Raw genomic sequence first — 19,433 nt, forward strand, 5'->3', positions numbered from 1 at the left:
CCTGATCATTTTATCATTTACTACTGAAAATAAGTTACATATTGGTCCTTTAATAGGACTAGGCCACGCATTATAATTCTTTTTCCGTCACCTTAGGAGGTCCGCAGAATTTCCACAAATTAATAATAGGAAAAAATGGGGGAAAATAGTACAAAAAAAGGAAAAAATGAATTAATACAACAAAACAAACAAACAAAAAAATACATTAACAAGTATTAAATATGAAGGACTGCAGGTATTAAACACATTAGCGGTGAGACATATCGTATCTTATGCATTATCGCCAAAATGACCAGTGCAAATACCAAACAGTGCACATATGTGTAAAGCATGTGACCTACCAGACTTTAAGCTTTTATTAATGGGCATTTAAATGTAAATAAAATAACTGTTAGACTGGCAAGCTTCTCAGGCTTTCTCAGGTTTTGATGCATTTTAAAGGAGAATATTGTAATGTGCCGAGTTACAGAATTTAACAGAGCTTTAATGACGAAAACAAACACTAGCGTATATTCTAACTTAGAGAGACGGTTGTTTAGGAAAATTCAAAAATGTTATTTCCTACTAAATATCTACTAGATATTTTTTGTTTGTTTTGCAGTATTGTATTCTTGAAATTATGTTTTGTTTTTTTTTTTATCAGGACAAATACAATTTACAAATACAGTTTTTCACATAAGCCACACTGATAGAAATGAATAATGGTCATAAATAAACTAATTAAATGTATGCTTGCATCTGACTTATTACTTGCTTTCTCTGCAGGACTTTACAATTAGCTAGGCTAGTAATTTCATGGCACTTTATAAAAAAGATTAACACATAACTGAAAAAAAAAACACAGTAAAAGACCCATTTCCATAAAACACACAAAAACTCTGTCTAAAATCCTTTACATGCATTTTGATTATTAAGGATAGTTTAAATGGGAAGATAATAAATGTCGCATCAAATTCATTTTCAATCACATTTATTTATTAATTTAGAAATAAAGCATCACTTCACAAAACATGGGTCCCCTTTGCTCTCCAATCTGGAGTACATAGGTTGATTAAGGCAGAATGGATTAAAGAAGACAAAACGAACATGGCTTTAGGATGGCAAAACACGTCTATGCATAAAAATATCTTATTAGACTAAACCACATTCATCCAGCACGTCATCACATAAAACCAACTTTGCAGCCTTAGCATTTATAAGGAAATTTGTTGATGATAAGTCCAAACCACAGAAGCACCACAGATTTTCCCTAGGCAGCAACAGTTTCACTTGTGCTTACATCCTGAGAACTTGTGATGAGAGTGAGCTGATCAGGGATCGGCTGCTCGCTGAGACTGTCCAACACGGCACTGAAAGGGTTTTCCAGTCCGTCTTCCATTAATATGTATATGAAACAGAGGAGGACAGCCACTAGGAGAAAGACGATGATCTGCACCCACAGAGGCAGCAGATGCTGCTGGATCTCTCGTCTCTCCAGCGAGGCAGGACTCAACGGGGTTTCTGTGTATTTGAACTTTACAGGACGACCTGCTGCCCCCTTAATAGATCGCCTCTTAGTAGCACTAAAGAGCAAGAGATTTGGGGTTAAAACATACATTTAACAATCATGAATAATAAAATAAAAAGGAACAATAATTTCGACTCACGTGATTCCAGTTGGTGTAGTTGCTGTGTCTGGGAAGAGCTCCATCAGAATATCAGTCGCTGGTTCCTACAGTAAAACAGACAGACGCAAAATAACAGAAGTCATAACTGGTGGATGAGAGTCGTGTGATGGAAGGAGTAGAGACATGGTAAAAAAAAGGCAGTAAAACTCCTGAAAGAGACCAGGTTAGAAGAAATAAAAGAAGAAACATTAGGTGCAGATAAAATGTGTCTATTAGGGGGGAAAAAAGCAATGGCCACCACCAGCTGGAAACAGTTGATCAATCCACAAGAAGAACTGCAGCAAAGAAGGGGGAGGAAAAAAGAAAGAAGAGTGAAGAGAAAAGGAATCCTCTGTGGTTGTCAAGTGAAAAACACCCATTATGCTTGTAAAAGGTGCAACAACATCTAATTCAATTAAATTTGCTGCTCACTCTATCGGCAGAAGCACTAAGACTTGGTGTAGTTATGGATGACCAGTTATAGTTCTCGAATCATGTTACAAATCTGAATCAGGTATGCAGATTTTCCCCCCAGATTTTTCAATACTGTGAAGAAATTCGACCAGATCTCACTCTCTCTGCATTTTAAAACTTAACTACTTGTATTCACTATTCTGGCTGGTCTTCCATTGTGAGGCATAAGACCCTGCAACTAATTCAGAATATAGCAGCACGACTCGTCTTCAATCTTCTGAAGTTCAGCCACGTAATCTGTAGCTGCCCACAACACTGGCCTACAGCGTCCAAAATGGACCAAGCCCCCTCACACTTGATGGTATTGGTCAAAGCCAGCTCAGCACCAAGAGCTATTTATGCCTCCAGTATGGCTTGGCTCAACCCACCATCCTTCAAAACCCGTAGAAGAAAGTAATTCCAGCTTTTATCTGTCCTTCACAGCGGTTGCGAAATGAACTTCCACGCAGCCTTTAAATGCTGCCTAAAGTTTCTATGTTAACAGTTGATTTAAAAATATTTACACAGACTTTTATTTAGCCGAATGTATCTTGATGCATCTTCGAATGTAGGCCTATCAAAGAAGGTAAGGATATTTTCAAACTTACCAACTTTTGTAAGTTGCTCAGGACAAGTGTGCTAAATGTGTTAAATGTAAATGTATATAGCTTAAATGCAAACTTATTTTTGTCTTTTCAAAGAAAAAGCACTACACTACTATTTATAAATGTTAATTGATACAGGAACAAAAGCACAATACAGGTATTTCTACTCCATATATTTAGCAGGGTTGTCATGAATCTGCGATTACAAACCTTAAATAGGGCTTTAAATTTGAAACAGCCAGGTTAAAATTAAGGTGCTTACAGACATAGCAGCCAGCCTCATTTTGAGTGGCTTAGCTGTGATGCTTTCTAACAGTTTTTGAGCAGGATTACTTGCTGAATTGATGATAGACAAATATTAGACCAATTGCTTTGAGGCTATATGGAACCTTCCTTGTCTTTGCAAACACTGACATCTTTTTGGCGCTGTATTGTATCTTGGAATCTAATAAAGTGCTTTTAATGCTGAAAGAAACCCCTTTAGGAAACTGAGCAATAGGCCTACAACAATGTAGTCATTTATCTTCATAAATAATTCAGTTCCTTTTTTATTTTTGGTTGTGAAATATTCAGTGCATTCCTAATAAAGAAACGATGGACCCCTGACTTGTGAAAGTGAAATCTTGTTAAAATCTATACATATTGCAGTACAAAGAAATGCTATATGAGCCCCCACCAATAATGTGCAGCCCTAGAGAGCAATACATCAAAAGAAAAAGAAGATTTACAGCTTGTTTCTGATGGGGCAAATACTCAGGAGTCAGATATAGAGTTGTATTGGTCACGGTACTCCCGTTTAGGCCTTGAAGATCCTGCTAAACATACAAAACTGACATTGTAAAAACAAGTTCTCTCACTTACACAGGCCAAAACAGTCTGTAATTAATAACCAAACAAGCTAGGAGTTCAGATGATGCCCATATGTTGTTTAATATTGATTACTGACCCACTGCACCCTGCTGGCCACTGGCGTCTGGCTAAATCTCCTCTCAGTCTCTGCAGGCTTTGACCGAGGACTCAGCCTGCTCTCAATCTGCAGGCCAGACACGACAGCCTCATTAGAACTCCCTCTCATAAGCAGTCAATGAGCCAAAGCAATACATTGATTGTTTTTTTAATGATTAGCATGAGACTTAGGCAAGGTCTATGAATATTATTTAGAAAATGTTCCTGCTTAAGCTGTACTTTTTGGCTGGTTTTAGTACATTATACTTTTAACATAAAAAAGAGAAAAGCTGTATAACAGGATAACAATAGGAGTATCTTTTTCTTTAAATGTCTGAGCTCTATTAAAGCATCTTTACTGTGCTAATTGTCTATTATAATTACTGCTGCAATTTAATCATATTTCTACCACTAATCAGTCTAATCAATATTACAAATAAGAAGTGGTGCATACTAATGACTGTATAAAACATGGACATTGTGGTTCCATTCCCTTCCATACTAAATAAATGAAGAAAAGGTCACGTCTGCCACTTTGTCAAGTTTGCAGGCAGGAGCCTTGTTTCAAAGACTAGGTTGCAGCTAGGTTGGGTTGGATTTCTTGGCAATTACATCATAAAAAGGCTGTTTCAAAGTGAAGTCTCTGCATATACAGCCAAGAAACGCATTTAACATTTGAGCGATCTGATGGACGAAGCCATGCAACCTCCTTGCCCACCATTACCCACCATTCTCTGTGGATATACGAAAAAAGAAATGGAAAGAGAGAAAAAAAAAACAGCAGCATCACTAAATTGGATAAAAATGGCAGTTCATAAAATCATAAAAATAAAATCTGTTTATACATGTCAGTTTGTTTAATTATAACTGATTTCAGTGGAGGAATAAAAAAAGAATGACTCTCTTTCCACAATGTTATCTTGGGCAGTTCTGCCACTAAAACATAAGGAAATAGAAAGACTTACACATCATACTCAGACTTGCCAAGTCTCCTGGAAGTCACGGGAGTCTATCGCACACTAATAACAGCTTCCTGATATTCGCAATTCAGATTAAATCTCCCGGATACTAAAACGAGCCACAAACACCCATGCATTCGACTCTTTTTTTACCCAATTGCTTTTAGGGAAAGGAGAGGGAGAGAAAGCAGCTCCCCTCGTATGCATATTCATGAAGCACATGCAAAACAGAGAGGGTTCTGATTGGCCTGTTCTCTACAAAGAGTCTGAGAGTTTTTGCAACTTGGGATGTCTGCATACTGCATCCACCAGCAAAAGTACTAAACCTGTGATTTCTTTACTTTTTAGATATATTGCGCTTTCCATGTTTTATACAGTCATTGGAGCATCCAAAGCAAATCTTTGTTAGAACAGTGTTCATGTAGTTTTTCCAACCTAAGCAGGACTGGACAAATTAGTTGGTGTTTTTTTTTTTTTTTTTTTTTTTTTTTTTAGCACCAATCAACTATAAGAGCAATATTAAAGCAATATTCTTGCTCAATTTTTACCTTAAAATAACAGAACTAGAATAACATTCGTACATCATTTTGTAACTGGGAGAATGTGTTTAGAATAATAATATTTGGGGCTCGACGCACTGCTAACCACACTATGTAACCACGGTAAAGCAGGCAGGATATTGGTGTAAAATCCTGTAATATTACTCAATCACCACAGTCAACATGCTTCTTTCACCACGTTCTGTGGTAGTTCTGTCTATCTCAGCTTGTCCAGAAATGCATGTAAGCATATATTCTTCACTGGAGGAGCCTAGGAGCAGGAAAACTGACTGAAACTGACTCTGGAAAAAAATAAGAAACCACTTAAAATATTTTTGATTTTACCATTTTACCTCTGGAATATAATCAAGAGGAAGACTGATGATCACAAGCCATCAAACCAAACTGAACAGCTTGAATTTTTGCACCAGAAGTTGAAGCATAAAAGTTGTCCAAAAGCAGTGTGTAAGACTGGTGGAGGAGAACATGCCAAGATGCATGAAAACTGTGATTAAAAACCAGGGTTATTCCACTAAATATTGATTTTGGAACTTAATGAATATGAACTTGTTTTCTTTGCATTATTTGAGGTGTGAAAGTTCTACATCTTTTTATTATCTATATAAAAAATGCTCTAAATTACAATATTTTTATTTGGAATTTGGAAGAAATGTCTGTAATTTAAAACAACAATGTTAATTTTACTCAAACATCAGAAATCAAAGTGGTCTTTTAATTTTTTTCTGAGCTGTATGTCTACCCCTGAGTAATCATGCCACATAAAAACCATCTGCAAAAACAGAAATTCACTTATTGTTTCTCTCCCACATCCAGACACACACACACACACACACACACACACACACACAAACACACACACATCCAGACACTTCCCTCCTCCACCATCTGGGTGACGCTGAAAGAGTGGGAGCTACTTCGGCTGCTTTCCAATTGCCTCTGTTGTTTCTTTTCCTGTAATTCACAGGTGTCCAGATCAGCCACACCTACAAACATGACTAGCAAATGCGTACTCTACACAGCCAAAAAACAACATGATCATTAACACATGGAAAAGCAAAGCAATGAGCATCCACTACATCACACTGAACTATTCATTTCCCACCAAGAACACCTGTTAATTCCATTTATAGCCCGACAGAACATCTGTGCAATAAATATGGTGCTTTCCATGCAATTCAAATGTGATTTCACACACAATTAAAACACCAAAGGAAAAAATAAAGAAAGTGCATTTCTCCTTCACTAAACCCAATATAACAGAAAAAAACAACTAATTAGGTTTTATTACTGTACCTGTCTCAGTTTGGGGATAAAGCACTGAGGATAAAAAAACTCCCCGCTCTTATTGTATTTCCCCACCTGTGATAAAAGTGATGAAGTGAAGCAGAAACGTTCAACAAATGAGTCCATATAAAAACTTCAGCCACAAGGTGGTGACACTGGAACAATAAAGCTTCAAAAACAGTCTGAAATCAATCCTACAGTGTTATGAATTGTTTGCTCCATTTATAAACGAGTGCATTTGATTTTTGACATATTTAATTTGATTTTATATTGAATTGCATTAATATATAAATGTCTGTCAGTTTGACATAAAAAAATAACAAACATTATTGTATTTTCTACATGTACTTGGTGTGCAATGTTTTATTTATGCAATTAAAAATTAAAGCACAACATAAAGGCATCCAGGAACTGAAGAAGGTAGCCGATATTCCAGTCAAATCATAGAAAGGAAAATCTTTACGGAGTTTGCATGACTCAGGATTTCTACACTGCAAGCAGCCAATAATCTCACAGAATCATGTAACTTGATTTTTGATTTTAATAAAATTTTATTTCTAATTTTTAATTACATTTTCTCCATAATTTACATACCCACTCCTTAGGATTCCCCCCATCACTAGTAATGCCTCAACACCAGGAGGGTGAAGACTAACACATGCCTCCTCTGATACATGAAGTCAGCCTCCGCCTCTTTTTGAGCTGCTGCTGATGCAGCATTGCTGAGTAGCATCACAGCGCACTGGGGAGAGAGCGCCATCTACCCACCCAGCGAGAGAGCAAGTCCAATTGTGCTCTCTCAGGGCTCCGGCAGCTGATGGCAAGCTACATGAACAAGATACAAATTAACATAACTTTAAACCTCAGGTCACTGCTTTTCAGTAAACATGGGCTCATTTTAATAGCAAAAACAGATCAAATATGGATTTTTTTATGGTTTGTAATAGAATTGAACACTGCCATTCTTATAGCTTTTTTATATATTGCTGTCAACAGAAACAAGCTTTTCTGTGTTATCTAGATAGAATTTTGTGTGCTTGCACTTACAAAAAGTAGGTTTACACTTGTGCTGAAAAGAATCTGATTACTGAGCTTAAATCCAGATCTCTTTATTAAATTTCCTTTCTTCTCATTTTTATCCCAGTTTCTCCCCAATTTACACAGACAATTACCCAACCCACTCATTAGGACTCCACTGACATGTGAAGTCAGCTACCGCCTCTTTTTAGAACTCCTGCTGATGTAGCATTGGCAAGTAGCCAATGAACACACATCATGTCAGTGCTGATCGACATCACAGTAGGCGTGATAAGGGGAAAGAGCGCCATCTACCCACCCAGAGAGAGCAAGGACAACCGTGCTCTCTCAGGGCTCTTGTAACTGATGGCAAGCTACATAAACAGGATTCGAACTGATTATCTCCTGATCATAGTGCCAGCGCCTTAGTCCGCTGGACCACTCAGAGCCTATATCTACTTCTTAACACAATCTAAGTACAGTTAAATCAGAGTACAGTTTACAGAAGCACTTGAACAAATCAGATAGCTGCAAAAATCCAACTATGATTGAATTATCGAACTTGTAATTCAATTCAACTTTATTTATATAGCGCTTTTTACAACAAAACTTGTCACAAAGCAGCTTTACAGAGAAAACGGGTCCACGCCTCTTATGAGCAGCACCACAGAGATGGCAATTATTGTGGTGACAACAGTGGAAAGGACTTCCTCACATTAAGAGGAAGAAACATCAGGAGGAACCCATTACAACCCATTACAGTAAAAACATAACAGAAAAAAACAAGAGTACAAAGAGATGATATAGAGCTTTAGAGCTAATGTAGAAATGGGTACTAATTTATAAATTAGCAGGTGTCCCAAATAGTGTGCTTTTGTTCCCCCAACAATATGTGAAACTTAGCAGTTGCCAGATGAAGCTGTTGAGAAATCTACTCTTCTAATGAAGAAGCAATTTTAACAGGATTGTCCAAACTCTTGGAAAATTCTGCTAAATCCTCTCTCAATCCCCCTCTCAACACCTACAAATACAGTGGTAAGAGAGAAGAAAAAAAAAAAGAAAAAGAAAATGATTCTAGGGAGTAACTGCAGTGTACGTCAGCAATGAATGCTGAGCCTGGGAAAAACTGAGTTTCTCTGGGAACACAAAGTTTCAGAAAGCTTTCATTAAACCATCCAATCATAAGCAGTTTTTTTTTTTATTCAGGAAACTGCTAAGCCAGAAATTTCCCAACTTCTCTACATATTTTCTACAGACTGATTTAAAAAGACCCAAATGTTTTGCACAGCAATTACGCCGGTGAAGAATCTTCCAGTCAATCAAAGCTCATTAAAGGCAGGCGTAGCGTCTGGGTCTCTCTAACAAATCCATAACACTCTCCGACAGGTATTTTTCACGCTCCACCACTCTCACACGGACCTACTCCTGCCTTCATTTCTCTCTTCATTTTTCTACCAAGCTCTGTTATCAGCACCGTGTTTCCATAAAGCATTGTACGCTGAGCTTGAAATGCAACTGTGACATTTCCATTTCTCACATGCAAACACTGGCTGCTTTTAACTTGACTGACAGGGAGTCCAATTAGTTCACTGCAGCTTTCAATGTTTGTGTCTAGAATGGTGGGGTGTGACGCTGCAGACGCCAGGAACAGAAGTGTTCACGAGATGAGTGTGATAATGGCTCAGTGCAATGTTGTTTGTTTGTTTGTGCGTTTCATCAAGGTTAATTGCATTTATTATTCATGATCACTTGACCGCTGAAAGTAATCATGTCCTTCACCGTAATGCAGCTTAGCTTGAGAGGCAGCTATATATAGGTTTCCAGGTACTCAGTTATAAATGCTGCTTTAATATCAGTGTACTTTGTTTTGAAACTTTAATATTCTTCCTGTCTTCAATATCAAATTAAATATTCACTCGTAGTTGTAGATTTGGCTCTAAAAGCTTTTGATTTGTTCTAAAAGGTTGTGCATCATGTTTGTAATCTTTTGAAAAACAATACAAGTTCTGTATTATTAATAACTGATTCTCAACAAAGTTTTGAAAGTCTCTGACCTAAAACAGCTTGAAAAGCAGCTGGTCAAACTATTCAAAGCAAGCAAGTGGCATCCATATTTATGAACGCTCAATAAAAAAAAAAAAAAAAAAAAACAGTTGCACACAGTTGTCTGACATGCAAGAAGTGGCCCAAAAGCAACAATTCCACAACCGTTCAGCAAACAGTGCTGCATTCTAAGAGTCTGGAACTAGCCCCATTGGCAGACGGCCGTACTACAAGCAGGACTACAAGCTCAAAGACTGTTACGACAACTGACCTTAACATCACGACAACATCCCTAAAGACAACCAGCGAACCAGTGTGGAGGCATTGTGGAAATTTACAGATTGTCAACAATCCAGCTTTACCGCAAAATCTGCATAAACTACCTAATGCTAACCGTACACTAGACGACTTCAAAGGGTAAAATTCTAAAAAAAAAAAAGCATGGGGATCTTGCAGGGTCACTATGTGCAAGACTGCAACTAGATTATTTCTCAGATTATACATAAATAAATATTTATTTATTAATTTTATGTTAAAGAGACACTCTTGCTCACTCCACAGCTCCACCAGTTTCTCCCCCTTTTGTACAATCCAGGAGAACCGTGGTTTCTGAGCCATCGCCGGAGTCTCATTCATGTCCATGTTCCGCAAACGTTCCCACGCTTGCCTTGCGGCTTCCCGTAGCTCTCCTATTGGTTGTCGACACTGCTCACTGTTGCCAGTATTTGCGTGAGCCAAAGTCTTAAGACTTACGATAATATTAAACACGGTTGATTTTATCTGAATGGCAGGATGAGAAAAATACAGATTTAAACCTTCAATCCTAACCACCTTACACTGAAAGATCGACAACTATAACTCGACTCTAGCAAGACTTTTGTGATTTTATCCCAAAACTGGTGATTTGTTTGCGACAGTGAAACCACTTAAAATAGTTTGGTGTTAGTGAGCATAAGAACATTCAGACTGCATGGGATAGATTATAACAGGACGCCATTAAGAACCTCTACAATGCCAAGATGACATCACTATACCACAGTTAATTCCAATCCTGCAATGTGATTGGCTGAGAGGAGTTTTATGAGTGACATTATTAGCCATGTATTACTGATACAGGTGACCTAGCAACAATGCAGCGCTTACAAACCAAATGCGATGTCATTATACACCACTGGGGGGGCGCTGGATCCCATAGAGGCACAAAGCAGAAATGCCATGTCTCCAATAGGCGGCACAGGCAAAAACACGGTCCACACAAATAAGCCCAGCAATTCAAAAATACACATTATTACACACATTATTAGCCAACAATATCAGGTTAAGAGTTGTTATTATTAAATTAAAAGCTTTTATGTATATATTTTCCAATTAATATAACTTTAATTCTTAAAAGAGACATTTTCTTTCAAAGTCAAATGAGTACTGGATGTTAATCTACACAGATTTCTCTCCTTAAAACCGTTTATTTGGGAGAGTAAAGCTCTTATGTTTATTTACAGTAAGCTTAGATTTCCACAATTATGAATGAAATGGCCGAAAGTTGTGGCCACCATGCTAACCAGCCAACAATGCAGCGCTTACAGCGCAGCTACAAGCATAGCAGCAATGGAACTATTTTAACTCGTGTTTATAACCAAACAGATTGTATTTTCTCGTCCTCTTTAACTCCTCTTTAAATCTTTTAATAAACAGTGATAATGAAACTGTGGTCCATGCTATAACGTGTAATATTGGCACACGTTAAATGCTTAGAAGAGCTACCTGCACATTTAACAACATCTCAGAGTTGTGAACAAAGACAGAATGGAAGATAATACCCACCGTACTACATGTTGCACTTGTTCCAGTACGATACGCTGACTCTGGGCCGAGCTGTTCGGATCCTGCACAAAAATATAAAAAAGAAAAATGTCAACAAATACACATCAGACAGATTTTATATGACTCCCAGAACCTACAGAGTTTTTTCCTCCCAGTCCTCCAAGGACAATGTTATATTTCTGCTGCTCTAGCTTCAATCACACCTGTGCCAGGTAATGAATGGTTGCAGAATCCTGATGTGGATGTGTTGAGAACTGAGATACAGTGGAATAGCTTGGAGGCCCTTGGAGGACTGGTTTAAAAACCTCTTTTATCCAGGGTCATCAATGTGACAAGCTGAAGGTAAAATATGGAGTTGAAGTTGAATGTTAGAAAGAAACATGGTGTATTTATAGCCAATACCGGATTCCTCCTCGTCGTCATCTTCCTCCTCATCATCTTCCTCCTCCTCCTCATCCTCTCCTTCATCCACCTCACTGTCAGAGTACTTCGCAGCATGTCTTGTTCCGTTGACTCTGGACTGTAAGGGATGTGCCATCAGCCTCTGCAGCTTTCTCTCATACAAAGCCCTAGTGCTGCCTGCATACACACACACACAAATGTAATTTACAATAAACCTCTTAATTAAAATCATTGAGAAATATGACAGTAATTGGCATGCTCAAATGATCACTGCCTGAATGAGGAATATAAAATAATTAATCTTGATCCTCCCTGGTGAAAAAAATATATATGCTTAACTGTACTTAAAACATATTGAGAAATGTCTAAGTACGTTGTAAATATACTAACAGAGTTATGTACTTACTTAAAATTTATTAAAAGTACATTCATATTATGCTTTCACTAAATATTTAAATGTAAACTTATCATCTTTTTAAAAAAGTACAATTTAGTGTACTTAAAACAAATAGTTTGTTTAACATAATTCAGTAAACTACTAAAATACTTATTTTCAAATATACTTTTGTAAATTTTTGGCAAAATGTGTTAAAAACAACTGTTACAGTGGTTCACTTAAAGTACAATGTATCATGTATCATTTTAGAAAGTAAATTAAATTACTACATTGGTAAAATGTTTTTTAAATATATTTAGGTATTACATTACATTAATATAACAGTAAAAAAGTATCTTAATGCTCTGTAATTTGGAAAATATACAAATAAATAAATTATAGGATACAAATGTTAAATAACATTTAAATGTCAAATAAAAAAATAAAGCAATTTGTAACACGCTAAAAAAAATTATACTAGAAGTGTGCTACTTACAAAAGACAGGAACAAGAAGAATATTGGTACTCTAATGTAAATATATTCAACATCATTTTTTAGTACATTTCAAATATACTCAGTGTATAATAGTGATACAGTTGTAATACTCATCAAATGCATTATAACTTTACTGTAAGCATATTTAAAATATGGGGTTACATACATGTAGTAATATGTTTAAATGTTACTTAAGTATATTTAAAATAGTTCCATTTCAGTACAGTTAAGTACATTTAGCACAATTTAAGTAATACTTTTGTACTATTTTTATACAATTAAAGTATAGTAACAAGTACAAACAAAAGTTGTTCCATTCTAGCCCTCTTTAAAGACACTGATTATTATAGATGTGGCTACAAGTACACTTTACTGCACTATACCATAATAATGCTTAGTATACTTTAATCTACTTTTTCGTCCACTGGCTGTATGGTTACCACTACCACAAATTTTATAAAATGCACCTAAAATAGGTTATAATGAGATTACATTTGTAAGAGTAAAATAAATTACCTACATTGTTTACCATTCTTTTCCAACAACTGGCTGAATATCACTGAAGGATCAAAGTAAGAAGCTGCATTCACAAATTAAAAGTTTTCCCTTAGAAGTTCCATGTTCTGTTTGTTTAGCCAAGGGTATTAAATTCATTTTGAGAAAACCAGCCTGTCAGACTGATCCAGACTGACCAGATGGTCCGTCTACCCTTCAAAATATGGCGTCTCAAAACAAAAAAGGCACACTCAGACAAAACTACTGAAGACTCTCCATCCAAAACATAACAGATTTAGAGATGACAGTGTAGCTCATCAAATGAACAAAACACTTTTCAGTTTAATTGAAAGAAATGTTATTTGCATATCATATCTCAACAGATTATGTATTAAAAAATCCTTTGCAGAGACTAAGAATGTAGAAAGACTGAGTATGAACCTAGATTTAAAAATGTATTCAAAGTAGAAAAATGGTCAGAAAAGTCCATTAATGGAGACCTAATGACCAGGGCAGGACAACTAATTAAAAACGTCTCAAAACAGAATTTAAAAAATGAAATCAAAAGTAGAATAGTGTCAGATAAAGTAAAATAATGTACGTTTACTTATAAGGGTTTTTAGAAAATATCCATAGCTAGTTTTTAGAGACTATAATCAGAAAGATTAATAAAAGAAATGTCAGTGTTTTGACTTCTAAAAAAAATGTGTTAGCTTAGGAACTTTGTAGAACTAAGAGCTAGACAGTATATTGATATTTTATTATATTGTGACCAATTTTCTTATTTGAATTAACAATATACCCATCAAGGATATCATTACTGCCGAAAGAACACTTACCCAACTGTACATTTTATTACAGAGAGAGTAAAAATCCTGTTTAATTGGAATATGTGCAGCAAAAATGTAATATAAATCACTATATTACTGTATGCATAAAAGAGCATTTGAATAGGATATTTAAGAATCTGCCACTCTTAGTGCATTTTTTGTCTGTGAGCCAGAGCACTGCAAAAAATTAAATTTAGACATACAGCTCTGGGGAAAAAAAACATAAGAGATCACTTAAAAAGGATGAGTTTCTTTGATTTTACCAAATTGAAAACCTCTGGAATATAATCAAGGGGAAGATGGATGATCACAAGCCATCAAAACAAGCTGAACTGCTTAAATTTATACATCAGGAGTGGCATAAAGTTATCCAAAAGCAGTGTTTAAGACTGGTGGAGGAGAACATGCCAAGATGCATGAAAACTGTGATTAAAAACCAGGATTATTCCACCAAATATTGATTTTTGATCTATTAAAGCTTGTTTTCTATGTATTATTTGAGGTCTGAAAGCTCTGCATCTTTTTTTGTTATTTCAGCCATTTCTCAGTTTCTAAATGACAATATTTTTACTTGTAATTTGGGAGAAATATTGTGCGTAGTTTATAGAATAAATAAACTCTAAATTTTTTCCAGAGCGGTATTTTGAGATATACATTTTAGCCATATCAATTAATTTTAAAAATATAAAAGCGACATTCAGGACCCCTAACTGACAATCTTTTTTTTTGTATTGCTATTCTTACTTTCCTGCTTAGAAACTTACCACTGCATGTGTAGTCACATGATGCCATCTAATCCTATATGTGAAATGGAAGCAACATGGAGCAGAACTTAAACATAGAGCCAAGTAAACAACTCCAGCAGCTTGTTGCAAAAAAAAAAAAAAATGCTGTACCCATCGTTTATTCAAATAATAATAATAAAAAAAAAATAGGTAAAATGCTTATTTAATCATTATCATTATCGTAACACCCAGTTCTACTAAGGACTAATGCAAAGTAAATACATGCCGTTTTGAGACTGGAAGTTAGTAAAATAAACATATGCATTAATAATATTAATGCATTACTATTATTATAAGGAGATGTAAAAGCTGCCTGTTGATGCAGATCATGCAGGATGATGGTGCAACTAAAATGAATGAATAGATCCTTCTGATTCTGAATTCTTTAAAATCCGTTTTATATTTTAGAAACAAATTCACCTAGAAACATACTGACCTACAATTGGTCCGGCTTTAACTCCATACCGCAGCAGTTGTTTTTTTAACTGATCATCAGTTAATGCGCCCAAGTCCACCATGTCTGCCTCCTCTTCTTGCTCTTCCTCCTCCTGTAGATTAAAACGCAACACAACACATCAAAAATTCAATTCAATTAAACATCACACAAGCTTAAATTAGCCACATATTGGGATCTACTGCAAACTAACTTGCTGTGACCAAACTGAATTGATTATTCTAGTTGTAAATATGAGGAAAAACACTTTTCTTTTGAAGTGCAGTTTCTCCTAACTATGGAAGCACCTAAAATTAACAAAATAAATCCAGCACTTTTTTTCTCCTTAAGTAAATTGCTATCCCATTATTTTGAGATACTAAGTCACTACTTTCAGATAGGAAGTCATTATTTTCAGATAGCAAGAGTGTTTGCTTTTGGAAAAAAAAAAGTTTTTTCTTTCAAAATAATGACTTAGCAAGTCATTATTTTGAGATACTAAGTCATTATTTTCAGATAGCAAGTCATTATTTTGAGATACTAAGTCATTATTTTCAGATAGCAAGTTATTATTTTGAGATAGTATGTCATTATTTTGAGAAACTAGACCATTGTTTTTAGATAGCAAGAGTGTTTGCTTTTGGGGAAAAAATTGTTTTCTTTCAAAATAATGACTTACTATCACAAAATCATGAGATAGTATCTCAAAATAATGACTTACCATCCAAAATTCACAAGATAGTATCTCAAAATAATGACATACTATCTCAAAATAAGGACTCAATATCTCAAGATAGCAGTTTATGTAATAATACGATTTTTTTTTTATGGGAATGGGCTTCTATACCTAACTGAGAGCACAACACTGTAAAAAAAAATCTCATTTTTTAATTATAGACAAGTACCCAAAATACAGAAATTCCAGCAATAAGACCAACATATTACATTACCAGTGTATCAAAAAATAAATAAATGTATATTAAACAAAACTTTCTGCTACAAAAAGTCAAATAAAGGTTAAAACAATGTTTTTATAGTCAATTTGGTCAATATACAACAACTGCTGGTGTTCAGAGAGTCAGTACTGCACACTGCAGCTCACAAAGTGTAAATCTGACACCTGAATGTGGGTTTCTGGAGTGTGACCCAGATTCCCCAGTCATGTGTGTGGGGGTCCCCCTGCTTCTCTCACACACAGACACACGTTATCTCCACAGTCAGTATCACTGTGGTGCAGCCGGTGTGGTGTGTGCCTTGTGCTCATGTGTAAAAGACAGCTGCAGCAATGTTCCAGTCCTCTGGAGTCAGGTTTCAGAAACGTGAAAAATAACAATAAAAGCCTCTATTTCTGCTTTCCTGTACAGCAAGCAGAGTAACATATCAGCAACCACTGGTGAAAAAAAGCACATCAAAATTCATTTTCATATTACTGGTGCATTGCCAGTAGAAATGTTTAAGATATGCAAAATATATATTAAAAAATGGAATAAATAGACTGTAAAAGCGTTCCAACAGACTTCCACTTTACAGAAAAAACTGTCAAATCAACAGAACAACTAATAATCTAGTCAAACACCTGGCCAGCAATCAAGCAACAAATTGGATTCATATATTGGTCTGTAGTCGAGAACTAAAAGCCACACTAAATTAAAAAAAAAAAAAAAAAAACACAACCAATTTGCAGACCCTGAACTAGGGGTGGGCGTTGTGGCCCTAAAATATTACAATATTTCAGGATATTTTTCCTATAAAAATATTCTTGATGATATAACAAAACATTTACCTGAAAAAAAAAAAATCATTTAACAAAATATCCTACTGCAAGAAAATAAAATGTAATAAATAGGCCTATAAGTTTTAAGCATTCAGTAGAATATAAAAAAAATATTTGTCCATTTTGACTGTTTTTGTATAAAACAATAATGTAAAAAAATTAAATAATAAATAATAATAATGCAATGTAACAAAAAAAATCTAGCACATTACTAAGGTGCAAAAGATTTAGAGCATGCATATGAACTGCAGATAAGTAAAAGAAAAAAAAAATCAATATATTTTTCCAACAAATTTTATTGTTTTAAAACTATAAATATAATGTGTTCGCTAAATTATAACACCCAAGCGCAAAATACAGATGGGCAATACGATGGGATTTTCATAATAAATGTTCTTATTCAACCAGGAACACACTGAAGGTAACTCTCCTTTTTAATGCAGCCAAGAATTAACAACTTAATGGGACTGAAAGATAAAATTTAAATTGTTGATTTTAATCAGATTAAACTAAAATATGGAACTTTATAAAACAGCAAAAATTAAACGGCAAGAACATTAAATAAACAATTAAGATTGAATTAGGAAGAATAAATAAAATTCAAAATAAAAGAATAAGTGGACAGGATAAAAATTAAAACAGGCATATTAAGAGATAAATGAAAGCAATAATATAATTGATTCTAACAGATTAAAAAAGAGAAAAAAAACAAATATAGATTAAAAATAAGGTAACAGGAAAAAAGAGGTAAAGAGGCAAATTCAAACTAAATAAATAAAAAGGTAAAAAAACAAACAAAAAAAACTCAACTAAAAGAAGTTACATGTAAGTCATTAATGCTCAAATAACACTGACCAAACTGTACATTTTATTCCAGAGAGCATATGTATTGTAAAAGTCTCTTATTTTATGATATAATAAGTTTAACATAAACCCAGCTCCAGCTCAGACCCTGCATTAGTTAAGGAGAACTCATGAACTCACTGTGTCATTCTGAGCCAGGTCCTCGTCATCACTAGAGAAATCAGCGCTGTTTTTATTCCGAACGTGTTTCAGATAAAGATCCACGTAAACCTCTTTCCTACTCTCTCCTGGAGGAAGCTCCACATTATGGGATATCAGTGCAGCCCTCAGCTGCTCTTTGGAAAACTCAGTTGGATCCTCTATAAAGACTGGCATTTCAACTTTTAAAAATAAGAACACAGCCACACACGCACTCTTCTGCTAATGAATCCAAAAGGAAAGTAGACTCACTGCTCTCTCAAACCCCTGCTTACCAACACTTAAAGCTAAACACAGACACAGAACCCTCTCAGATTGCAAACGGCCACGTTATGGTATGGACAACAGGTGGCTGCAGACCAGCCTGAGAGCAAGTAAACCCTATACTGTATTAAAAGGGACAGAGTTGGTTTCCCAGAGCCAACATGAACTTAACAGAAGATCCAATGTGGTAGTGATTCACCATTAGTTTATGCCTGGACTAACTGTTGAACAAGCAGAACTATAACAATAGTCTAAACCTAGTCTTAGTCTAAATTGTAGTCTGTGTCCTAGATGTCTTAATTTTTATAGACACCTGTTTGTTTAGCATTAAATTAGACACAGCAAAAAATATGGTGATAGTGATTCATCATTACCAATGTAGTTAGACCAAGACTAGATGTAGTTTAGACTACATACTTAGTCTACGGGGACTTTTTTCAGACAGAGATTAATCCTAATCCTAGATGGTTTTGTTCACTGCAAAAAAATCTATTGGCAAAAAGTAGACAAAATATATGTAAACTGAGATGGTTATGCTCATGTTAAGCAAAAAAAATCTGCCAATGGGGTAAGCTATTTTTTCTTAGTAAGATTTATTATAACAAGCAATCGCAAAGTCTCAAAATGAATGAAGTAAGACCTAAATCAAGCAAATATCACTGTTTTTTGGCTTAAATTTGGACACAAGAAACAGAATAACTTGACTTTGTGCTTATTTTAAGTTTAAACTACTTAAAATAAGGTGAAAACTCTAAGTGAGTCTGATTAAGATTATTCCTAAAATAAGCAAAATAATCTTACACTTACACAATGCTTAGTAAGAAAAAATAAGATTTATTGCTTTGATAGTTAATAATTTACTTCCTAAGATTTAGTTTTTTGCAGAGTTCTTTCAATGGAGAATCTCCAGTTAGGACACAGACATCTCCTGGCCGGGCATGAAATTAGCCCCAGCATAAACTTAACAGAAGCTCAAATGTTGTGTTGATTCACAATTGGCACTAGAATTTAGACCAAGACTAGGCTAGAATATTACCTTTTGAGTTTCAAGGGTTAGTCAGCTAACATCCTTTTTAACATCCTAACAAACACTAATTTAAAGTTGCTACCATCTTACAAACATTAAAATTCTATTCTCTTTTTTAGTTTTGCAGGACAGATAAATGTAGAGCCTGCTAAATCTTTAGTTTTACAGACTGAACTGCAAACTGACTATTTTTGAAAAGGTGTTTGAATCAATGTG

The 19,433-nt window shown here is 35.2% G+C and overlaps 1 protein-coding gene across 1 annotated transcript; it reads right to left on the minus strand.

Moving 5' to 3' along the window:
- Positions 1–953: 953 nt before the first annotated feature.
- On the minus strand, positions 954–18,656 carry lemd1 (LEM domain containing 1). Its single transcript, XM_022677365.2, has 10 exons — positions 17,909–18,656; positions 15,154–15,265; positions 11,736–11,912; positions 11,334–11,395; positions 6,462–6,527; positions 6,042–6,119; positions 3,651–3,737; positions 3,433–3,516; positions 1,647–1,711; positions 954–1,562 (listed from the first exon to the last, which is right to left on the minus strand). Exons 1-10 carry the CDS (start codon positions 18,101–18,103, stop codon positions 1,250–1,252), a joined length of 1,239 nt encoding a protein of 412 aa, XP_022533086.2. The 5' UTR covers positions 18,104–18,656; the 3' UTR covers positions 954–1,249.
- Positions 18,657–19,433: the final 777 nt, after the last annotated feature.

The sequence above is a fragment of the Astyanax mexicanus genome, chromosome 13 (genome assembly GCF_023375975.1).
Source record: "Astyanax mexicanus isolate ESR-SI-001 chromosome 13, AstMex3_surface, whole genome shotgun sequence".
In the NCBI taxonomy this organism is placed as follows: Eukaryota; Metazoa; Chordata; class Actinopteri; order Characiformes; family Acestrorhamphidae; genus Astyanax; species Astyanax mexicanus.

Coding starts and splice junctions, on each gene's coding strand:
- lemd1 (XM_022677365.2), bottom strand. CDS start 18,103: ATGCCAGTCTTTATAGAGGATCCAACTGAGTTTTCCAAAGAGCAGCTG. Junction 11,913..15,153: donor TAAAGCCGGACCAATTGTAG/GTCAGTATGTTT, acceptor GTGTGTATGCAG/GCAGCACTAGGGCTTTGTAT. Junction 1,563..1,646: donor ACTACACCAACTGGAATCAC/GTGAGTCGAAAT, acceptor CTTGCTCTTTAG/TGCTACTAAGAGGCGATCTA.